Source organism: Myotis daubentonii, chromosome 18, assembly GCF_963259705.1.
Source record: "Myotis daubentonii chromosome 18, mMyoDau2.1, whole genome shotgun sequence".
Taxonomy (NCBI): domain Eukaryota; kingdom Metazoa; phylum Chordata; class Mammalia; order Chiroptera; family Vespertilionidae; genus Myotis; species Myotis daubentonii.
The window spans coordinates 8,430,038-8,451,795 of record NC_081857.1 but is presented as its reverse complement, the minus strand read 5'-3'; the positions used below and the strand labels follow the sequence as shown (position 1 = coordinate 8,451,795).

Sequence of the window (21,758 nt, the reverse complement as noted above, 5' to 3'; positions counted from 1 at the left end):
GGAAGCCAGCGTTCTCAGCCCCAGGCCAGGCTGGAGTCTGGGCTGCCTTAGAGGTGTCTTCGACCCCCCTGGCTTGGGGAGAGGGACAGTTGGGAGGGTCTTTTCTACCTCCAGTGCCCTGAGCCTGCAGCCACCTCCCACAGGCCCCATGTGGGAGGTGTGGAGCCCAAACCAGCACCATGCCAACTCTGACAGGTGGATGTACATATTTTGGGGGTGGGGGTGGGAGGGAGGGTTCTAGAAGGGTTTGAGACCTCCCTAGCAACTGCCTCATCTGCGATCGTTCTCCGAGCCAGATCCAATCAAACAGCCCCTTTCCAAACCTCAGTCCAGGGGCTCGTCCTGTGCCCTCTGCTCTGCGCTGCCCCTCTGCAGCCTGCTGGGAGGAAGGCCGGGGAGCGCCAACGTGCTGGGCCTCCGGAGCCTGGCTCTACTTCCTGCTGTGGCTTGGCCAGAGGGCAAGGGCCAGCAGCCTTGTTCCTCCCCCTGCCTCCCCGGGATCGGTCTCCATGGCCACCCACTTGGGGTGGACTAGCGGGAGTTGAGCAGCAGGCCCGGGCCCAGGGCTCTCCTGGCAGGCTGCAGCCTGGGTAGGATCTGGCCGAAGGTGCCGACATCATTGTCTGACTCTCAACAGTCTCCACCTCCTTTCTGCCCTCGCAGCCTGGGCCCAAAAAGTAATTCATTTGTAAATTATCTTGATTTTTCTGCATTAAAATGGCCATTCTGGACCACTCTGTGTCTGAGTGCCGCTGAGGTGGCTTTGACTGGAGGGTGTGGTTAATATGCCTGTGGTGGTGGGGGGCGGAGGAGTGTTCCAGCCCCCCTGGAGTCCCCTCAGGTAAGCCAGGTCCCCTGCACTGGATGCACCTGGCCTGCCTGGCCCTGGCTCCTGGTTTGGGGTAGATCTGGGCAGGGCTGGTGGTTTCTGCCTTTGACCATCTTCTAGACTCAGTTGGCTCTGGGAGGATGTGGACTCCTAGAGCGTGGCTTTACCCAGAGGTTGAACCAGTGGGACACGAAGGGTAGTGGGCCACTTCTACCGTGGTCCTCCGGCTCTGCTCTGCCTGGAACCATCTGTCGCTTTCAGGAGGCTAGAGGGAAGGGAGGCAGGAGCTCCAGGTGAGCTGGGGTGCCCGTCTCAGCAGCCCAGATTGCTAGGGCTGCCCTCCCAAGACTGGGCAGCAGTGCCTCCAGGCACCCTCCCCCAAGTGCCCCGTGCCCTTAGGGGCAGTATCGGCCCCTGTCAGGTGGACTCTGGCTATTTAGCTTTTGCCTGCAAAAGTGCCAGGGTTCCATGGCAACTGCTGAGCCGAGCTGGCCTGCAGCCGGAACTGCCTCCAAGGTCCCGGTGACCCGCTGTGGCTGGGCCCCAGTGGGCAGCAGGACTGAGCCCAGGGGTGGTGCCAGGTCTGGGCAGGGCAGGCCCTGAGGGTTCTCTGTGGGGTCAGGTGGTCACGGTGTAGCCCTCCTGTGGACTGAATGGCAGTGCCCGCTCTCTGTTCCTCTCAGATCCACCTCCGGAGCTGAGGGCAGGAACGACCATCCTCCCGGGCCTTGATGCCATAGTGTCGGAGATGGTGTTGCAGTGGTGAGCAGGGAATGGCTGGTCCAGGGACCCCAGGTACCGTTCTGGCCCCTACGGCCCCTGGTCCCCACACTCACCAGGGTGTTAACCTGCAGGCACCATCCTACTCCTTTGGAAAAGCATCCTTATTCCTCAATTCTCCAGGGAAGGGGGCAGGTGGGGCAGGCAGGGCGGGTGAGAGTTTAGGCCAGCGGTTCTCAACCTGTGGGTCGCGACCCCTTTGGCGGTCAAACGACCCTTTCCCAGGGGTCGCCTAAGACCATCCTGCATATCAGATATTTACGATTCATAACAGTAGCAACATTACAGTGATGAAGTAGCAACGAAAATAATTTTATGGTTGGGTCACAACATGAGGAGCTGTATTTGAAGGGCCAGAAGGTTGAGAACCACTGGTTTAGGCACATCCGTCCCCCGCAAGCTTTGGAGTCCCACCATCACTCCAGCAGCACCCGGGCCACCTTTTAGACCCAGCAGGCACTGCGGACAAAGCATGCCTGGGCAGGGTTCATCTGCTGGGCTCGGACCCTGGGCCTGGGCAGGGGGAAGTGGAGGCAGAGAGTGAGCTTGTAACCCAGCCTTCCTGGTCACGATTCAGGACTCTCTGTTCCTGGTCTTGCAGCCAACCCACCTGCCCCCGTCCTGCCTCTCCTGGCAGGGGGTGGGGCTCCAGGGCACCCAGACTCCCAGGGAGGGGAGGGCTTTTTGGTCCTAAATCAGGCAGGGTATGTGGCTGTCTCTGCAGCTGCAATGAGGTTAGGACGAGGATTCCCAGAGTGGGAGGGGGCAGTACTGGCCTCAGGCTCCGAGGCCAGAGGACCTGGGAGTAGGGAAGCAGGAGGAACTCGGGGCTGGCAGGGGGTGAGGGTGAGCACAGCTGGGAGTGTCCTGCCCAGGCTCCCTGCGTTTGGTTTGGAGCAGAGCAGTGGTGGAGACTGGAGGGGTGAAGGTAGACGGACAGAAGTTGAAGTGAGCAACTCTCCATGTGACCACTAGAGGGCAGGCGCTGCCGCCAGCCAGGCTGCTCTTCCCCAGGACCACCTGCACCTCCTCAGTAGCCAGGGAAGCTGGGCTCCGCTATGGAGACACAGGCTGGGGAGGGCCAAGGAGAGGCCTAAAGCTCTGGGAGGCCAGGCTGGGAAAAACCACCACAGGTTGGCAGCCAGGATGATCCTAGCTCAAAAGGGTTCATCTGCTGAATCCACAATGGCTGAGTGTTGACCTGTGAACCAGGAGGTCCCAGTTCGATTCCCGAACCCATTCAGGGCACATGCCCAGATTGTGGGCTCGATCCCCAGTGGGGGGCCCGCAGGAGGCAGCTGACCAATGATTCCCATCATTGATGTTTCTCTCTCCCTCTCCCTCTCTGAACCCTCACTGTTGGGGAGTCTTCAATCCCAAAGTTGTGGCCCTGGAATCAACCACCCCTAATTTCTCTCACCAGCACCCTCTCCAGTTTAGGGCCCCCTCCCCCCTCCACCATTCAGGGGCCTCTGCTTGAATACTTCCTGTGCTGGAAAGTTCACCACCACTTTGAACATCTTTGTCAGAAAGCTGTTTTTTACTCTAGGCCAGAACATTGACCCTTGAGAAGCAGCCAGATGAGCTGCAGATGGTTGGCATCTGACACCTCTGACGAGCGGTCTTACCTTCGTCTCCTTGAACCAGGCCTCTAACAACACGGCCACTAGGATCCCTCCCGTCAGAGGGCTGCCTCTGGGCCCCCTCAGTGTGACAGCAGCCTTTTGTGTCGAGGGCCTGGGACTGCCGTGATGCACCGGGGCCAGGCCTGTGGGTGGGGTGTACGCTGGCTCACCACCTCCCTTTTTGTTTTTTTAATATATTTTTATTGAGTTCAGAAAAGAATGGAGAGGGAGAGATAGAAACATCAATGATGAGAGAGAATCATTGATTGGCCGCTTCCTGCACGCCCCCCTGTGGGGATCAAGCTTGCAACCCAGGCATGTGCCCTGACCAGGAATTGAACCTAGGACCCTTCAGTCCCCAGGCCAATGCTCTATCCACTGAGCCAAACCAGGTAGGGCTCATCACCTCCCTTTTTGTGAACATGTGCCTCTATTACTCCAACCCAAATCTAACTCTTTCACAACTGCCATCCAGCTTGGCTGCTCCAGTTCCACATTAACAGGGTTGATTTTTAACAAGCCTTATTGATCCCTGTTACTATCTGTTTTGGGAGATTTAATCTATCATGTAGCCCTGAAACGCATCATTAGAGGCCCTGGGGAGCTCATACATGGGCTCGGGGTGTCCATGTGCACACTTTTCTGGGAAGAGGGCATGTCCAGGGCTTTCATTAGATCGGTGATGGCGAACCTATGAACTCATTTTTTTGGTTGATTTTTCTTTTTTTTTTTCTTTTTTTTTTTTTTTTGTTGATTTTTGTTAAAGTGGCATTTAAATATATAAAATATCAAAAATATAAGTCTTTGTTTTACTATGGTTGCAAATATCAAAACATTTCTGTATGTGACACGGCACCAGAGTTAAGTTAGGGTTTTTCAAACTGCTGACACGCCGAGCTCAAAAGGTTCGCCATCACTGCATTAGATCCTCAAAGACACCTCTTAAAGGGGTAAGAACCATGGATACGGCTTAATAACCTTGTTTTTGGATGAGGACAATGAAACCCAAAGGGGAGTCCTGACAACCCCCCACCCAACACACACACACACACACACACGTGTGACCAGTTGTGGGAGAGCCCAAGCTTCCTGGCTCATTACAGCGTTTTGCCTCCTTTCTTAGGGCTGGGAGGACAGACACTTTGTGGTGAGGTCTGGCTCTGGAGACAAGGGCAGTGTTCCCCTCGTCCAGTGTGCACTGGGGGCTGGGGACAGGTAAGGGAGTGGCGGGGCGGGAAGGGGGGCTGGGGGGAGCGTTGAGCCTGAGCCCCCCTTGCTTGCTGGGGATGTTTCCTCTCCGCCCAACGCCTGGAGGTCCCTCGAGCTGCCACGAGGGGGCAGTGGTGCCTGAGCTGGTGCCTCCCCGCTCCCTTGTGCAAGGGCCCTGATTCGGAAATGGTCTGCCTTTATTATACCAACAGAAAACAAAAAAATTCCCGCGTGTAAACAGGAGAAATGTGCTGGTTAAGTTACTCATCATTATCTTATTATTAACAAAATAAAGCACTATGTTTACAGTCATAAAAAAAGAAACAGCCTGGAGAGAAGTTGGGCTTTGGGGAGATGAGGGTAGGCACAGACTCCACACCTGCCCCTGTGGGATTTGGGGTTCCCTTCCTACTCAGACCCACCTGGATCTTTGGAGTCATGCCAAAGAAACTTAATTTCCTTAAGGAAATAACTTGTGGGGTGCTCAGGAGCAGCGGCAGGTCCCCGGTGTAGGGCGAGGAGCAGGCAGAGCTGTGTAGGAGGGATGGAGACCAGTGCCGAGGGAGCCGGCTCTCCAGGGCTTTCGTCACTGACAGGAAGGGGGCGCCACCCGTCCTCCTGCTCCCACTCCTGGCACTCGGATGGGGCCAGGGTCTGCGCCACCAGGACGGAGTTCCTTGGAGGCCGAGCACATCCCATGCTGCTGGGAACGGACAATGGCTGTGGGGACCCACCAGCAAGTCAGGGAGGGGGTGAAAGGGTGGGCAGGGAGGCCAGGGTGGCCCAGGGTCCTTCAGAGACCCAGAGTGACCAGGGCAGAGCGGCAGTCAGACACCAGGAGGAGAGAGAGACACAGGGCCCTGCAGAGACAGGACAGAGAAACGCACACAAGGATGCACAGAACCTGAGACACCCAGACTGACAGAGGTAGCAATTTGGGGACAGAGAGAGCTCAGAAAGCGGCCCCCAGAGAAGCAAGACAGCATCCAGGGACACACAGGAACTCAGCAACAGTGCCTGGCACATAGTGGGCACTCAATAAATATGCAGTGAATGACGGGTGAAGACGCGTGCACACGCGCAGCAGCCAGAGGCACACAGGCTTGACGGCGATCAAACAAAGAGAGGGACAGCCAGACCGTTCTGCACCGAGTGCAAAGGGATCCTGGTGAGAGAGGAGCCATGTGTGCACGTGGAGGGGCGGGGAGGGTGTTGGTCCCATGGTGGCTGGCCAGCCAGGACAAGAATGGAAACGAAGCGAGTGGCTCCAGGGAGGTGGGTCTGAAGCTGCCATGCCCCCAGGGGGGTAGACCTGCCGGAGGGGAGGGTCATACAGTGTCCCCTGGCCATGAGCCCCAAAGACCCAGGAGCTCAGCCATCACCACCATGCGGGCCCTGCCATGTGGCCATGCCAGCAGGCGTGGTGGGGAGGGGGCCTGTGTCTACAAGGACACCCAAGTCCAGCCACCCAAGTCCAAGTACCAACAGAGTCCAGGTGAGCTGGCTGTGCCCCTGCCCGAGGCCAGGTCTTCCCAGATCAGTCTGTGAGCACCACCAGCTCCCCGTCACTCTTCTCCTCGCCCTCCGAGTCCTCGTCCTCGCTGTACCGGTACATCTCCCCGTCGGCCACCGAGTGCCTGTCCTCCGTGGCCTCGGCCTCCTCCCTGAGGCTGCAGGTGTTCACGATGACGGGCATGCTGGGGTCCAGGCCTCGGGGCACATAGTGCTCCGCCGGGGGCTGTGCCACCCGAGGGAACAGCACTTCCGGGGCACTCATCTGCACCTGGTCTGCCTGCGAGCTTCGGGGCAGACAAGAGGCGCGTTACTCGGCATTTTCACCTCCCCACACCCGCTCCCCTCCAGGCCTCCTCAGGCCATGCCCTCTCACTCCCACCCCGCCCCCGTCTGCTGTCTGTTGGCCGCATTCATCGTCAGCCACAGCCCCGCATGCACATGGAGTCTCAAGTCATGGGCGTGTTCAATGGATTCCTGGAGGACTGTGCTTGAACCCCACTTTTGGAAACTGTTAAAATTCTTGCTTTGGTCACGTCAGGAATAGCACCCCTGAATTTTTACTGAGTTTATCAGAAATGGGATCCACAGGCACATTTCCCAGGTGCATGCCAGTCCCCCACACTCGGTCACAAATGTATATCCCGGGCCACTAGGTTCCCGCCACACACAGCTGCCCCTGCAGCCACACACGGAGCCCCAGCCACACACACACCTATGCACACATATACACACAGCCAATAGAGAGGCACATGCAGTCACAAAGGCAAGTCACACATCAACGCCCAGCCACTCACAAGAGCAGCGCACACGCACACGCACACGGTCTCAGCCGCCAGGGAGAGAGCCTGCTCACGGGGTCAGGTAGCTCTGGCGGGCATCCTGGCGCCGGGTCCTCATCAGGGCCTTGTACTCGCCCACCCGCAGCCGTTTGCCCTCCACGATGCAGGTGCGCTTGGGCCGCGGCTTGTACTTGTAGTCGGGGTACTTCTCCAGGTGCTGCCGGCTCAGCCGGGCCTGCTCCTCGTAGTAGGGCTGCTTCTCCTGGTTGGTCATGGACTTCCAGCGGGAGCCTGGCCCAGCCCCAGGGGCAGGCAGTCAGCGCTGGGCTCTGCCGACCACCCCCAGCCCCCTGCAGGCCCTGGAGGTGCCAAGGTTTTGATTCCCAGGTACATGTGAAAGCACTTGGCTGCTCCTTGGATGTCGAGCAAACGAATGAATGAAGTTGGCATGTATATGGGCATCCAACTGTCAGTTTAAGGTAGAGCACCCACACACATTCCTACCTACCCAGCAACTTCGTGGAGGCTGACTGTCTGCAGGATTTGCATAAACAAAAGAGCAGCTACCGCAGGCCCCCAGTAAACAGGCGCCCTGCTCAGGACAGAGTATCTGGTGTCTGTGCTCACAGGAGACCGGCACAGACACTGAAGGGGCCTCGTTCTTGAAAACAACTGCCCTCTTCTCACCCCACCTGCCCCACCCTACACCCCACCTTGGCCTCCAATCAGGAAACCTCATTTAATGCTTTCTACTGCCCAGCCCGTGTGGCTCAGTGGTTTAGCATCAACCTATGAACCAGGAGATCACAGTTCCAATTCCCAGTCAGGGCACATGCCCGGGTTATGGGCTCAATCCCCAGTAGGGGGTGTGCAGAAGGCAGCCAATCAGTGGTTTTTTCAACCATCTCTCTCCCCCTCTCCCTTCCTCTCTGAAATCAATAAAAAACATATATTTTTTTAAATGGTTTAACACCCCAGGGCCCAGTTGTCCCACTTCCCGCCTGACTCCCACACCCCATCAGATTCCACCAGAGTTCAACACGGTGTGGGCTGTCACCACGCAAGCCCCAAGTGGATCCAGGAGGCCCCAGCCACCCTGTCCCGCTGGCCTGTGGCTCCGGGACCCGAGCTCCGCAGACCTCCGCCCTCACCGAGGATCTTGCTGATGCTGGAGTTGTGCATGTCCGGGAAGGCCTGCAGGATCTTCCTGCGCTCGTCCTTGGCCCACACCATGAAGGCGTTCATGGGCCTCTTGATGTGGCTGCTGTTCCGGGACTCGGGGAAATGGCGGGAGCCTGGGGGACGGGGCGGAGTCAGCGGGGCAGCAGGAACAGGGAAGGACAGTCTGTCGGGGCCAGCAGAAAGAGCGCCCCATAGTTCACCACTAGGGCGCGCCGGGGGCTCCCACAGCACCCAGCAGAGGCCAGGCCAGGGGCCCAAGGACAGACAGATACATACGGGACCCCACAGACATGACCTGCCCTGGTGGGAAGCAGAGGCGGGCCCTCCTGCCCACCAGCTCAGGGCCCAGAGCCTCACCGTCCACGTCACAGCCCAGCATGACTTCCTCCAGGGGGTGCACACAGGTCTCCTCCAGTCGCTCCTTGACTGGGGACATGTCCAGGCTGATGAGGTCCTGGGATTGACGGGACAGCCTGCACATCAGCCTCCCTCTGTCACCCCACTTCCCTCCCCCACCTCTCCCTTTGGTGGCCTCCAACCCTGCCTTCCGCCCCTGGCCACCATCTGTTCCCTGCTGCCAGGCACAGGAGTGGGGGCCCATACCTTCCGGAAGGGCGTGTTGGGGGAGCTGTCCAAGGCCCCGCTGTGGCTGTGCAGCAGCTGCCGAGCGTCCTGGATGGCCTTGGTGACAGCGTCCCCTTCACCGAGGAAGCCTATGGGGCAGGAAGAGAAGGGACAGGGGAGAGGAGTTGAGGGCTCGCCCCAAGCCATGCCCCTCCAGTGCTCCTCTGGCCCCTTCCCAGGGCTGTTGCACTGCACATCCTCAAGGGGGTGCCATTTACACTGGCCGTGGTGTCCGTAGACTGGAAGTAAGGACAGTACGCCCTGAGGCTGTGCAACCCAGGGGCCTGAACCTGAGGCCAGGGTGCCAGGCAGATATGGTGGGGGTGGGGGAGGAACTAAAAGGGGCCGACCAGACAGAGCAAGTCTAACCTAGAGGGGAAAGGTCATTCCCAAGGTCATACCACACTCTATACTCTCCCCTAGACGAGGGCTAAGGGAGAGGTACAGGAGGGAGGAAGCTTACCCAAAGGCAGGCTGGGGGGGCTGGACTGCAGGTCGCGTGTGGGAGCCCCATGGCTGGGGGGGCGGGGTCCACAGTTGCTCATCTTCAAGCTGGGGGAGCTAGAGGTGTTGGGCAGCTCGAGGACCTTGGGCTTGGCTGTGAGGTTCAGGGGCTGGGAGGGTTCCTGAGGGAGACCCAGAGGCAGAGGGTGAGAGACACCAAGGGAGGCCCCGCAGAGAGACAGAGGGGATAAGCATGCCCAGAACAGCCAAGGTGGCAGCCAGCCAGCCGACCAGCCCGGCTGGGGAGCGGGCAGAGCGGGCGGAACGGTACCTGCAGCGGGTGGTGGGCGGCCATGGCCCCAGGCCTCTTCACAGCCGGGGCCTGGGGGCTGTGCAGCAGCTGGAGCGGATATTCCACTGCGGAGAAGGCGGCACGGAGAAAAGTCCAGGATGAGCACAGGACAGCGTGGCGAGGTCCCAGCAGCACGAAGCGCACGAGGCTCGGGGCTGGCCCTGCTTGCTTCCAACCACTGCACCCCAGCCCACCCCTGCCTGCTCGCCAACAGGCACCCTCACCTGTCCTGCCCTGCCCAGCCACGGGGCCTGGGTTCCAAGCCTATGGTGAAACGAGAACAGGACACCGTCTACTCTACAGACACTTGTCTTTTGGACCTACTGTGTGCAGGGTACACAAGCAGCTACCTGTTGTGCAGCCCGTCTCCTGTGCATTCTCTCACAATAATCCTTACTGTGCAGTATACAATAGGTGCTCATGGCATTATCCCATTTTACAGATAAGGAAACAGACCTGGAGGAGATAATGGGCTCCTGTCAATGGGAGCACTGACATGTGAACCCGGGCCCTCAGCCTGTCCTCTCCCCTCTGCACGGCACTCTCTTCTTCCTCGTCTACCTCGGCCTCCTCAGCCAGGCCCAGAATCAAGGAGTTGACAGTTCCGGTGGAGAGAGAGCCACGCATACAAATCACTAACCACGTGGCCCAGGGTCGTTTGGGCCGAGTAGCTAGCATTCGAGAGAACTTTGTTCCAGATGGAGGGACTGGAGCAGGCTCCTTGGGGGTCGCTGAGACGTGAGCTGACGCTGGCAGGCGTGCGGGGAGCTGAAGTGGTGGTGTATGAGAGCAGGATGTGGGCAGTGAGGTGGGCACAGGGTGGGCAAGGTGGGCTTGTGAAGGCCTAGCTCTGGAGCTCGGACCCCATGCTATAGGCGATGGGGCTCTGGGAAGGGCCATGTGTAGGCCTGCGGGCCCCCTCCTTACTAGAATTCTGGAGCCAACGAGGCAGGTGGCAGCCTGGCCACTCCAGGTCTTCCTCAGCTTAGTTCATGCCTCCCTTGTCCAGAAAGTATGTGGCCCCTGCCCTCCTCACCCCTGCGCCCTCCTCACCCCTGCGGCTCTGCTCTATGTTCACCTGGAATGGCCATGGTTTGTGCTGCTGCCCTCCCCTCCCTTCCCCGTCTCCCGCTTCTAGCCTCCCCCCAGCCCACTGGAATCTTCCCTCAAGGCAGGGTCCATGGGGCTGACAGGGGGCTGTGCCCATAGCCACAGGCGTGGTGGGGAACCTGTCGGACTCCCCGGAACAGGGAGGGTGGCCGGAGGAGTTGACGTAAAAGCTACTCCCCTTCCTGGGCCATTACAGGCAGCATTTCTGCCCTGCCCATGACCACTCACGAGGAATCCATAATCGTGGCCTAATACTTCTATCGCTGCCTCTGTCCCACCGTCACTGCCTTCGGTCAGGCTATTGCCTGCTAGTGCTGGAGTCCCCTCAGCAGCCGCCTGCCGGTGTTCTACCTTCAGGGGGTGCCCTCCATGCCCTGTCCCCCACAGCCAGCACGACAACACATCCTCTACTAAGGGTTCAAGCACACCCCCACTGCCTCCCCAGCCTGTCCCCGCCACCCGGTCACACACTCGCCTCGGTTCCAGGGCCTCTGCCTGCACCGCCTCGGCCGTGCCCTCCACCCTCACAGTCCACTCTCCCAGGACCCAGGCAAGCACCAGGTCCTCAAGACACCTTCCCAGATTCCCTGGTTGTTGGCAAACTTCTCCCTCCCTCCCCAGACTAAATTCCTGGAGCTCCAAGTCCACGCCATGTCCCCCAGGGCCATCCGACAACCACACAGCGCCTGACGCGGTCGGTGTTTCAGGGACAGGGCAGAGCGCGAGAGTGACGAGGCCAGGCGAGAACAAAAGCATACATTTGGGAGACGTACACGGACAGAGGCTCAGAGTTAATGTTTAAGATATTAATATTCTGGTGCAGTAAATGTAACAGAACTGGGGAGACTAGAGCAAGATCTGCTCAATGTGGAAAGCACTTGTGGTTTCCAATGTACTAGCTTTCATTCTCCCAGTGACATTCAGAAACAAGGGATTCTTCTCCCACTGGGTGAGGCTGAGAAAGACTACACGGCAAGTTCATGGATGCGAGTGGTTCCGAGCCTCCCCGCCCCTCAGGGACCTCCCCTCCACACTCACCTGGTTTGCAAGGGATTGGCTGGATGGGCAAAGCCAGCTGGGAGTCGGGGGTGACAGGGAGAGGCTGGTGGCTTGGGGGGAAGGCTGGGATCATGACATAAGGCATATTGACCTGCTGAGAGCAAAGAACCCTGTGTGAGCCCCCCAGAGGCCCAAACGGCTGGTCGGCCCCGGACAGAGGGTAGACGGGGAGGAGAGGCGCAGGGCCTGGGGATCTATCTGACCCCACACCACCTCCATGGGCTGTCTACCTGCGCTCGGTCCCAGCTGGGAGGAAGATGGAAGATATTCTGAGCCCCTCCCTTGAAACAGAGGAAGAAGACAGGGGAGGAGAGGGGAGAGGAGGAGATGGGAGGAGAGCAGGACTGAGCCCCCTCCTCAGGGTCACGTCTGAATGACCCTACCTGTCCCTCTGTGCCCCAGCCCCTCTCCTGGCAGATGCCAGGCCCTCAGCTCCAGCTCCCCCATCGCCCGCCCACCCCTCTCATCACCTGGATCTGCTGCTGAAGGACGTTGATTTTGTGCTGCTGCTGAATTAGCTGTTGCTGCTGCTTCGCGATCTGGCAGAGGGAAGAGGAGGCAAGGGGGGCGTGGGCTCAGGCCCCAGGTCCCACCTCCCAGATCCTTCTAGGCCCCACCACACCCAGCTTTCCAAGAGCGCAGACACGGAGGAGAGCTGAGCGGGCAAGAAGCAGAACAGCCAACCCACAGAATTTATTCTCCTTCCCCCAGAGGCCAGGGATGGGGACTGGGCAGGATCCTTCAACATCCCCTCCCCACCTGGCTTACGAATAGCCAGGGGGGACTCCTTCGGCTCTGGCCCACCGCCCCCTCCCCCCAGAGCCTTCGCCCCCTCCTGCCCACCCCCTGGGGCCACACTGGCAAAGCCTGCCGCCAAGGTGCTCCCCTCTAGGCCCTGGGAGTCCCGCCCCCTGGAAAGAAAGCCACACTGAGCCGGCCTACCTGCTCCTGCTGCTGCCGGGCCAGCTCCATCTGCTGCTGCTGTTTCTCGAACAGCATGGCAGCCATGTTCTTCTGCTCCGAGTGGGCGGTCAGGAGCTGGTCCCGCAGGGTGGAGAGCTGATGGATCATGACCAGAAGCTGGAGCTCCTTCTCCGCCAGGCTCTCCTGGGTCCCTGTTCCGAGGGAAGCATTTCTGTTGCTCACCTGTCCAGCCATCCATCGTCTGATATTCAGTCTCGGGCCCGTTAGGGGCGACAGAGGTGGCTGCCACAGGAGCCTTGCCCTGGACGGGGCTCCACATTGTGCTGTCGGACAACTAGCTGCCGCTGGAAATGCCGACGGGGGGGCCTCTGGGCCCTGCCCGCCCCTTGGACATCCTCAAGTGCCCAGGGCCACAGGGTCAGGGTGCACAACCATCCCCCAGAACGGCCCAGCGGACATGCTCGGACTTTGGAGCAAGACAGACCAGGGGTCGGACCCCCCTTTGCAGCCACCCTGCCTGGGAGCTGCTGGCAAGATGCCAACTTCTCGGTGCTTGAGTTTTTTAACCTACAAGTGAGCACACGGGGTTGAAGGACAAGGAATGCAAAACTTTTAGTCCAGGATCTGGCCACCGACGCCTGCTCGTGCTCCCCTGCCCTCCAACTTAGCCAACGCAGACGCAGAAGCGCCAGGCCAAGGCCCCGTGCCTCGGAATTACTTGGAGTCTCTGGAAAATACAGATGCCCAGGCCCCGCCCTCTGGGGTTCACTCGGTAGGTGGGGGTAGCACCTGGGCATCTGCATTGCTTTAAAGTGTCCTCTGTGACGGAGACGCCCACTTCACTGAGCCAGACATATGAACCTCGACGGACGGCCTTGCGAAAAACGTCTTGGAATTAGCCCTGACCCTACCACCCTCATCAGCAGGCAAGGTCAAGACAACTAGTGGCGCCCTGGCTGGTATGGCTCAATGGATGGAGCTTCGGCCTGCAAACTGAGGGGTCCCAGGTTCGATTCCAGTCAAGGGCACATGCCCAGGTTGTGGGCTCGATCCCCAGTAGGGGGCGTGCAGGAGGCAGCCAATCGATGACTATCTCATCACTGATGTTTCTTTCTCTCCCTCTCTCTCTGAAATCAATAAAAAATATTTTAGAAAAAAAAGACACCTAGAGGCAAAATGAACCACAGGAATGAATGAACTGGTGAATTTGGACTTTTTTATTTGAGTTTACTGACTTTTTAAATCTTTTGTTTTCCAGATAAAAGGAAACTTTTTCTCTTAAACCACCTGTGACTTAACAAGTTGGTAAATTACACCTTTGTAAGCAGTAGTGAAACAGTTATATTTTTCTCCCTACCTGCTCTCTCCAGAATTTGAAAACTCTTAATAAGTGTTATTCATTTATGGCAATATGGTTATTTGCATTGGCTAAGACTCTGTTCTCTTTATAACAGGACACAATTGAAAACTGGTTTTAAGGCTTTGATGGGAATGTCGTATTTGAGAGAGATGCATAGACTCAGATAGGAACAGACAGCTTTAAGGAATTAAGATTGACCTATGGAAGCCAATAAAAACTTTTGGAAACATTGGCCTGGCACCTTGCTTACAGGGTTCTCAGCAGCCTTACCATGTGGGTGAAGTATGTCCCTTCTTGGCAGGTGCAGAAACCTCAGGAGGAGAGAGGAACCTATTGGTATTGCAGTCAACATCTGGTGGCAAGTCCTTGCCTTTTCTTGTCAGGCCTTGAAAGGCCTTGTTAAATTCAATCTGCATATTTCTTTATTTTTTTTAATTTTTTAAAAAATATATTTTATTGATTTTTCACAGAGAGGAAGGGAGAAGTAGAGGGATAGAGAGTTAGAAACATCAATGAGAGAGAAACATCAATCAGCTGCCTCCTGCACACTCCCTACTGGGGATGTGCCCGCAACCAAGGTACATGCCGTTGACCGGAATTGAACCTGGGACCCTTGAGTCTGAAGGCTGACGCTCTATCCACTGAGCCAAACCGGTCAGGGCCAATCTGCATATTTCTTATGAAAAATCCCAGCAAAGCAGATTTAAAAGAGCTATGTGGTGCCCAGCTGGCATGGCTCAGTGGTTGAGCGTCAACCTATGAACCAGGAGTTCATGGTTCAATTCCCAGTCAGGGCTTATGCCCTGGTTGCAGGCTTGATCCCCAGTAGGGGGCGTGCAGGAGGCAGCCGATCAATGATTCTATATCATCATTGATGTTTCTATCTCTCCCCCCCACTTCCCTTCCTCTCTGAAATTAATTTTAAAAATTTATTTTTTTAAAAAGAAGCTATGTACAAAAAAAATAAAATAAAATAAAATAAAAAGAAGCTATGTGATTAATTACTATTCTTGCTGAACTTACACAAATAATCAGGCCAAATTTATTGAAACTAGACTAATTTTACAAGTCTTAATGTGGCTTTCTTTGGTAAAGATGGGAGTGATTTTAGAGAGAAAATATGTTTCAATACTAACTATAATAGACCTTGTGGATATGAGATTCTATTGCTGTTCATTGTCTTTTGAGTTTTTAAGATTTTCTGCCTATAAACTGGACTGGATCCTGAGTTTTTTGTTTTCTTAAATATCTGACTGCAACCCTTCAAACTAACATTTTCACTTTCCCATCCTTTGACTTAGAATCACTGAGCACTAAAACCGCCCTTTCCCAAGGCCACAGAAGCTAAAGAGGGACAACTTAATGTAGACCTCAGAGAAGTCACCCCAACAGCTCATCTCGGGACAATCTTTGTGCCGGCAGCAGGAAGATCGCCAGACATTCACATGCAGACCACTGCCTTCACTCCATCTGAAGATGCTTCGAGCCAGACATCTAGAAATCTTCCCAACTGCCTGCCTTCAGAACTCAGAAACCGAGATTACAGTCTGCTTCAATCATTAACCTTGGTTTTTCTTTTGTGTCCATAGCTGCCTCTTAATGAAAACCTGGTTGCTTGCACCATGGGCATGACTTTGGGAGCCCATAGGCACCCTGCCTCCTGAAATGAGATACGACTTTGGCCACCCCAACACGTGCTGCTGCAACGTGCGATGGTTTTGAGCTAAAGGCAATTTTAGCCTCAGGCTCAAGAGAAACCTCTGCCCCACATTTTACTAGTAACTTCCTAAAGGAACTTGAATGAGGGGCCTTGCCCATAAGAAGAAATTATCAGCAGCAATCTCCTTTTAACCCACCTATATGACAGGGAAACATTTTATTTACTGAACATCTGCTCTTCTTGGCATCCTGCAGTGACCCTGTGACGCTCCGAAGGCATCTCACCGCATCCCCGGCTCAGTGTCTTATAACCTCACTCCCCCTTTCTATCTCTGAACCTCTCCTGCAAGTGGGGTCCCTGACTCTCTCCTGTATGTGGGGTCCCCATACATATGTATGTATTAAATGTGGTTATTTTCTCCTGCAAATAAATAAAGCGCCCTGTGTGAGTGTGATCAACCGCATGGGGAAAATGGTCTCCAACGAACCACTCAGCACCCTTGAAGTCACTCCGTGGGGTCCTGTGACCTAGAAATCATTTTCCAACGTGAAAAGGAATGTTCAGGTCAGTTTGTAGTGAGACCTGGGAAGTGGCAATGACATGCCGAGGTCACAAGGGTCCCTGCTAAGAGCCGGAACCCATATCCAGGAGACTCACTTCCCGCCAGCCCTCTCCCGCCTGGGGGTGAGTGAGCAGACCTCATGCTTGACCGGGAGGCAGGCAGGAGTCCAGCGGCACAGGCCAGCTCTGAGAGCAGAGAGCCCCGAGAAGTGCCCTGTAGGCCTAGACTGCGTGGTCAGGCCGGGAGAAGGGGGTAGGGGGTTCAGCCATCCCGCCCCTGCCCGCCCCCAGGGCCTTCACCTTTAACATCTTTTGTTTCCACGGAGCTTCTTCCCAGAAACCTCTCCCTCCAGTCACTGGACAGCAGCTTCTCGATGGCCGGCACAACTGGAAGGCACCAAAGGCGTAAGGACCACACCGTCCCCACTCTGCCTCGCCCCGCCCCGCCCCTCTCCAATAAGGCGGACGCTTACCCTCCTTTAGATTTCGGTTGAAGTCCAGCTTCTCCTGGCTCCCAGAAGCAGCCTCAGAGTCGCCTGGTCTCTTGGGCTCGGGGGACACGTTGCTCTCTGGTGAGCTGCAATCCTAAGGACACACCAGATGCCGCTGTCACCTCCAGGAGAGGGGGGCAGGCTGCAGCCAGGGCCGAGCACCCCGGAGATGGACACGGTGGGGCCCTCCCTCCCACCTTCCCTACCTTTGCCCTGATTGGCCCGATTTCCTAAAGAGAATAAAAGGCTTAAAGACAAGCGACCAGGCTCAGTCCAGGCTGTGACTCAGGTGCTGATCTCACATGAGTCCCTGAACTTCTCTGAACCTGCCTCTGCCTCTGAGAATGGAAACACACCCATCACGGGATTGTGCCGGAATAAAGGGAGCCAATGCCTGTGGCCGAAAGCCAGCTTATTGCTCCTCTGCGTACACATACCCGCCACTCCACCCAGGTGGGGCACCCCAAGGGCCCCACCCAACACACTGCGGATGGATCGCGAGAATTCTCGTGTGTTCTGTTCTGAGGCTTGTGACCAACCACGAGAATCCTTTAAAAAGATGTTAGCTTGTAAGAACGTGTAACAAATAACTTCAAAAGGCAATGGGCATTTCATTGTAAAGCGTGCCTTTAACGTTTATGTAAAACGTTGTTTGTACTCGTTCAACAGAAGCTTATCTGGCCACTGGGTAAAGCTAGCAATAAAAGTACTGGTCCGCAATGTGTAGACACTGACCCCTCTCTCCTCTCCACCTCTGACTCCTCTCCTCTAAGATCCAGCTTCAGGCCCCACTCCTCCAGGAAGCCTCCCCTGATCACCACCCAGCCTCCTAACCTGCTCCCACACACGCCCCCAGGCTGGACCCCGGCTCAGAAAGAGCCCTACGGCTCTCCTATGTTCTCCTCACTTGGCTTTTCATTGTATATTTATTCCCTTTTTACATCTCTTACATGGAATCACGGAATTCCTCAGAGCTGCCAGAGTCCTGACTGCTCCTGTAGTTCAGCTCCTTCATTTTAAGGACGAGGAATTGTGTTGTCCTCACGGCAACTTAACCCTGGCTGTGGTTATAAGACTGGCTTTCTTAAATCAGATGAAAAGGCCGGTAGATTACCGCTAAGCTAACCTCTGAGTATAAGTATCCTATCTTCCCAAGGACTGGCCACACAGGTGAGCGTCCATGTCCACTCGGACAGGTGGCCCCATGGGCTTGGCAGCTCCTCCCCGCTCACCTAAGTCTTGCCCCAGAGATGACCATTTCTGCCTGCCCCTCCATCCAGCTGGGGGGCTGGGGGCGGGGGAGGGGTGGTGCATGGATGTGGTGGGGACACTGACCCAGGAGCCCCTGGGAAAGCGCTGGGCACCTGGGCTAGAGCTCGGGGGTCATCGCCATCCTGGGCGGCTCGGGCTGGGTCTCCGGGCTGGGGGTCAGCTGTGGCAGCCGAGCCCGGGGGGGCCTCGCGGCAGGGCTCCTGCTTCCCCTCGGACTTGACGGCACAGTTCACCATGGTGCCACCGCCATCCAGGGCCAGCTGGGCAGAGCCGGGGCTCCTCATGGACATCCTGAGGGAGGAGGGCAGAGTGAACAAGGCGTGTCCTGAGACCCAGGGCAGCTCCTCCTCCCCCCGCCCCAGAGGGTCCCACACAGGCACCCATACAAGACGGAAGCTCCCACTGGGGGCCCCAGTGCACACATATTTGTAATGTTACCAGAATTTAAAAACCAAGAAGGTGTCACATAAAAATCTGGATCGGAACTTCTCTTGAAGTCGGTCTGTGGCAGCAACTGGCTGGAAATGAGGTGCCCCCATGGACAGGCCAGTCTGCCTTACTCCCCACCACTCCCCACCACTCCCCACCACTCCCGAAAAGGGAAACCAACCAAGGATCAGCTACCCTGTATCATATGGTTATCCTCTGTTTTCCTCATAGTAGAGATGATAAAACAGAACTATTTCGTATATCCACGTTTCTACCAAAAGTGGGAAAAGAGCAGGCTGAGAGGTGGATGAGGGGCTTTAAGAAAACGTGTCCTTTGATGTAGCTACAGTCGCCATGAGAGCTGGCCCAGCAGGCATCTGCAATCCCCGGCTTAAGCACTCTGCTCCCACTGCTGCCTGCCTCCCCACCTGTCACCTCTAGAGTGGCAGGGCCATCCCAGGGTCCTGGGGAGGGGTTGCCAGGGGTCGTGCCAGGCTCAGGGCCAGAGAGGCAGACAGATCCCCACAGCTGCCCTGCTCACTCACCCTCCAAAGTCACCGAGACAAGGCCAGCGGGGGGTCCCACAGCAGGTTCCAAGTAATGCCTGGGTCCTGCCTTGGACACTCAACTAGCTGCCGAGTGACCTTGAGTAACTTATCCTCTCCACACCTCAGTTTCCTCATCTGTAAAATGGGCTGGGAACTGTTATTGTACAGTGTCTGGAACACTACCAGGCAGCAGTAAGCACCTACGTGGTCTGTTAGACCACGGCCAGCTGGGATGATGCAGCACAAGGAAAACCACCTCAGCAGGGCCTGGAGGCTCAGAGGCCAAGCCATGGGTCCCTCACGAATCAGAGGCTCTGCAGGTGGGGCGGGGACCTGTTTTAACAAGCCCTCCAGGTGGTTCTGAAACCTACCGCTTCGAGAAGCATTGTTAAATAAAAGTGTTTTTACGTGGGCATTAATTTTTTAAGGAGGGGAGTGCCAGGCAAAAATCAGATGTAGTAAAACATCCCTTAAATTAAACTGCAGGTGCACTGTATCTGTCTAGTGCATCAACTCTGTGCAACTCAATGTTTCTCGTTACCCATAATACATGACAGAATGTGCCGCATACAACACACTCAATGAGTGAAAAGGCCTTGCAGCTGAATAAGACGTGTTTGATTTGGTGCCATCCTACAGGCCAGCCCAGACTCTGCTGCCACTTGCAGAGGGCAGGGTGCCCTGGGGCTGGTGTGGGACCCAGGACAGGGCACTGCAGGGCGAGAGGGGGCAGGCCTGACCCTGGGAGCGCCGGCCCAGGAGCCGAGACCACAACCACCAGCTCACCAGGGCTTTGGGGTCCAGCCCTGGGTGCCCTCCCACCAGCCGGGGACCTGGAGAGCATCCAGGAAGTGGGTGGCTCAGCCCATCCGGGCACAGAGGGGGGTGCGGAGCCAGGTCCAAGCGGGCGGGCCCGGTGGGGGAGGGGGCGAGGGGGGGTATTATCCTGAAGCTGAGGGCAGCAATTACATAACAAACAAACCCCGGCTCAAGCTGTGAATTAATCAAACCGCTGAAAATAAAACCTTCCTCTCAGGAACTTCAGACAAAAGAAATGAAAACAACCAGGCAGGCTGGGAAATAAAAGGCAGCGGCGCTGAAAGGGGGACAAAAGGAAACCAGACAATAGGGTGTTGGACAAAGGCAATAAAGCCAAAGGAAGTGTGACAGGCGAACAATGCGGGCCTGTGGCTCTGAGCCCGCCCGGCCGCGCCACCTCGGCCCACACCCGGCCCACACCCACCGCTCCGCCGGTCTTGGCCCGGGCAGGGCAGGGCAGGCCACCGGGTCGCCTCCTTCTCTGGGCTTGGGTCCTAAGGGCCTTTCTCCTCCATTCGGTCCCAACCTCGTGGCCTTCCGGCTCCCTCCGCCCAGCTTTCCTTCCCACGGCTGCCCAGCCGAGAACCCACGCAGCAACGCGTGGTTCGGCGAGCGGGTCCGGGGCCTCCAGGCCTGGGTGGAACTGGGCTGCCGCACCCCCAGAGCCAGCTGCTGACCGTCCGTCTGTCCCCCGCTGGAGGGGAGGCAGAGGAGGGCACTCTCCGTCTGAATGGGCCCAGCCGCTGACCGCGGGGCTACTGAGAATGTACAACGGTCCCAGGGGCAACGGGCTCCATGTGAAACACGCCTGGGCTTTCGGGCATCAGAACGTAAAGTAGCTTGAAAAGAGCTGGTTCTGTTGCACTGACACCATTTTGTAAACGCTGGGTTAAGTAAGACACCGGTGAAGGTTCACCCACCTGCTCCTCCGTCAGGCTACACGAGAAAAGGCAGTGACCCTGTGGCCCACACTCCATTCCCGTGGGCACTGCTGCCCTCGGACACGTCCCTCCTCTCTGTGGCCTTGCCCACCCACACTTCGCCCCCAGAGTCCTCCGTGGGCTCCGTGATGACCTATCTCCTGGGAGCCCGTCTCCTGGAGCTCCCCCTGGCTCAGCCTGGCCGCTGGCCCAGCGTCTGGTAACAAAGAAAATGGCTTCTGGTGACCAGCCAAGCTGGCTGGGAGGCGTCCGTCTGTCCACCAGGCCGGGGTGCCCACCGAATAACCCTGCCAGAGCCTGCTGCCCAGACAATGGCCCTTCACTCCCACGGGCTCCGACTCGCGTCCGACGCTGGGCACTGGCTCTCAGCCGGCCCTCCCTGTGCCCGAGGGCTGATGGAGCAGCAACAGTGCGGCCCCATGGGTCCTCTGGGAGGCACCTCCCGGGTCTCAGCTTTGGGGGAGAAGGTCCTTGGGCCCCTCTTTTCCTTCCTCTGCCCCCTGGGCACAGGTTGCTCAAGAGCCTTCCTGCCCTTTCACGGCCTGAGGCCCACAGAGAGGAAAGTCTCTCCAAGGAACGTGGGTACCAGGCTCTGGACCCCAACCACCCCAGCTCTTTGCGAATGCTGAGCAGAAGTCATGTGCGATAAACTAATCAAGGGACAACGAGGTGCAGGGTAGGGAACTGACACAGCCCTGCTGTCACTGCAGCTGACAGTCCCTGTACAGCAAGCATGTTAAATTCAAAGGCTAACACGGGCCAAATAAACAAGGCATGCGGCCCGCGGGCTGCGAGTTTGACATGCTTGCTGTACAGGTTGCTTGACCTCTGTGGTCTTTGTAAAGCAGGGTACCCGGGGTGGGGGTGGAATAGAGTGGAAAGCGCACAGGCTTTGGGTTTAACGACCTGGGTTCAAATCCCTGCCCTACGACCAGCTGACCTGTGTGACCTTAGGCAAGTTAATTCACCTCTGAACCTCTGCCTCCTCAACCATATATTGGGTATAAGAACGCAGAAGGGCCCTAGCCGGTTTGGCTCAATGGACAGAGTGACTGATGGGTCCCGGGGTTCAATCCTGGTCAAGGCCACGTATCTCGGTTGCAGGCTCCTCCCAGCCTGGGCCCTGGTCAGGGTGTGTGGAGGCAACCAAAATCGATGTTGTTTCTCTCACATCGATGTTCCTCTCTGTGTTTCCCTCTCTCTACCACTCTCTCTAAAAACCAATGGAAAAATATCCTCGGGTGA

The 21,758-nt window shown here is 56.9% G+C and overlaps 1 protein-coding gene and 1 long non-coding RNA gene across 7 annotated transcripts in view; both read right to left on the bottom strand.

Moving 5' to 3' along the window:
• Positions 1-218: 218 nt before the first annotated feature.
• Positions 219-21,758, bottom strand: part of LOC132221127 (uncharacterized) — a 126,316-nt gene continuing 104,776 nt past the window's right edge. Inside the window, exon 2 of the long non-coding RNA XR_009449909.1 lies at positions 219-3,932. This is a non-coding gene — a long non-coding RNA (uncharacterized LOC132221127). The remainder of the gene's footprint in view (positions 3,933-21,758) is intronic.
• SOX13 (SRY-box transcription factor 13) overlaps positions 4,620-21,758 on the bottom strand; it is a 47,442-nt gene continuing 30,303 nt past the window's right edge. For 3 of the 6 annotated variants that reach the window (XM_059674876.1, XM_059674875.1, XM_059674873.1), the window contains 13 exons: positions 17,869-18,067; positions 16,487-16,598; positions 16,314-16,400; positions 12,451-12,623; positions 11,979-12,047; positions 11,488-11,602; positions 9,319-9,404; positions 9,007-9,169; positions 8,523-8,632; positions 8,277-8,373; positions 7,889-8,032; positions 6,812-7,028; positions 4,620-6,242 (listed from right to left, as the gene is read on the bottom strand). In XM_059674876.1, the coding sequence (XP_059530859.1) occupies positions 5,981-6,242; positions 6,812-7,028; positions 7,889-8,032; positions 8,277-8,373; positions 8,523-8,632; positions 9,007-9,169; positions 9,319-9,404; positions 11,488-11,602; positions 11,979-12,047; positions 12,451-12,623; positions 16,314-16,400; positions 16,487-16,598; positions 17,869-18,066 (1,833 nt within the window). In that variant the 5' untranslated portion in view covers position 18,067 and the 3' untranslated portion in view covers positions 4,620-5,980. Of the gene's footprint in view, positions 6,243-6,777; positions 7,029-7,888; positions 8,033-8,276; positions 8,374-8,522; positions 8,633-9,006; positions 9,170-9,318; positions 9,405-11,487; positions 11,603-11,978; positions 12,048-12,450; positions 12,624-16,313; positions 16,401-16,486; positions 16,599-17,868; positions 18,068-21,758 lie in introns of all 6 variants that reach the window. The other 3 variants (XM_059674874.1, XM_059674877.1, XM_059674878.1) reach the window with 3 other exon arrangements.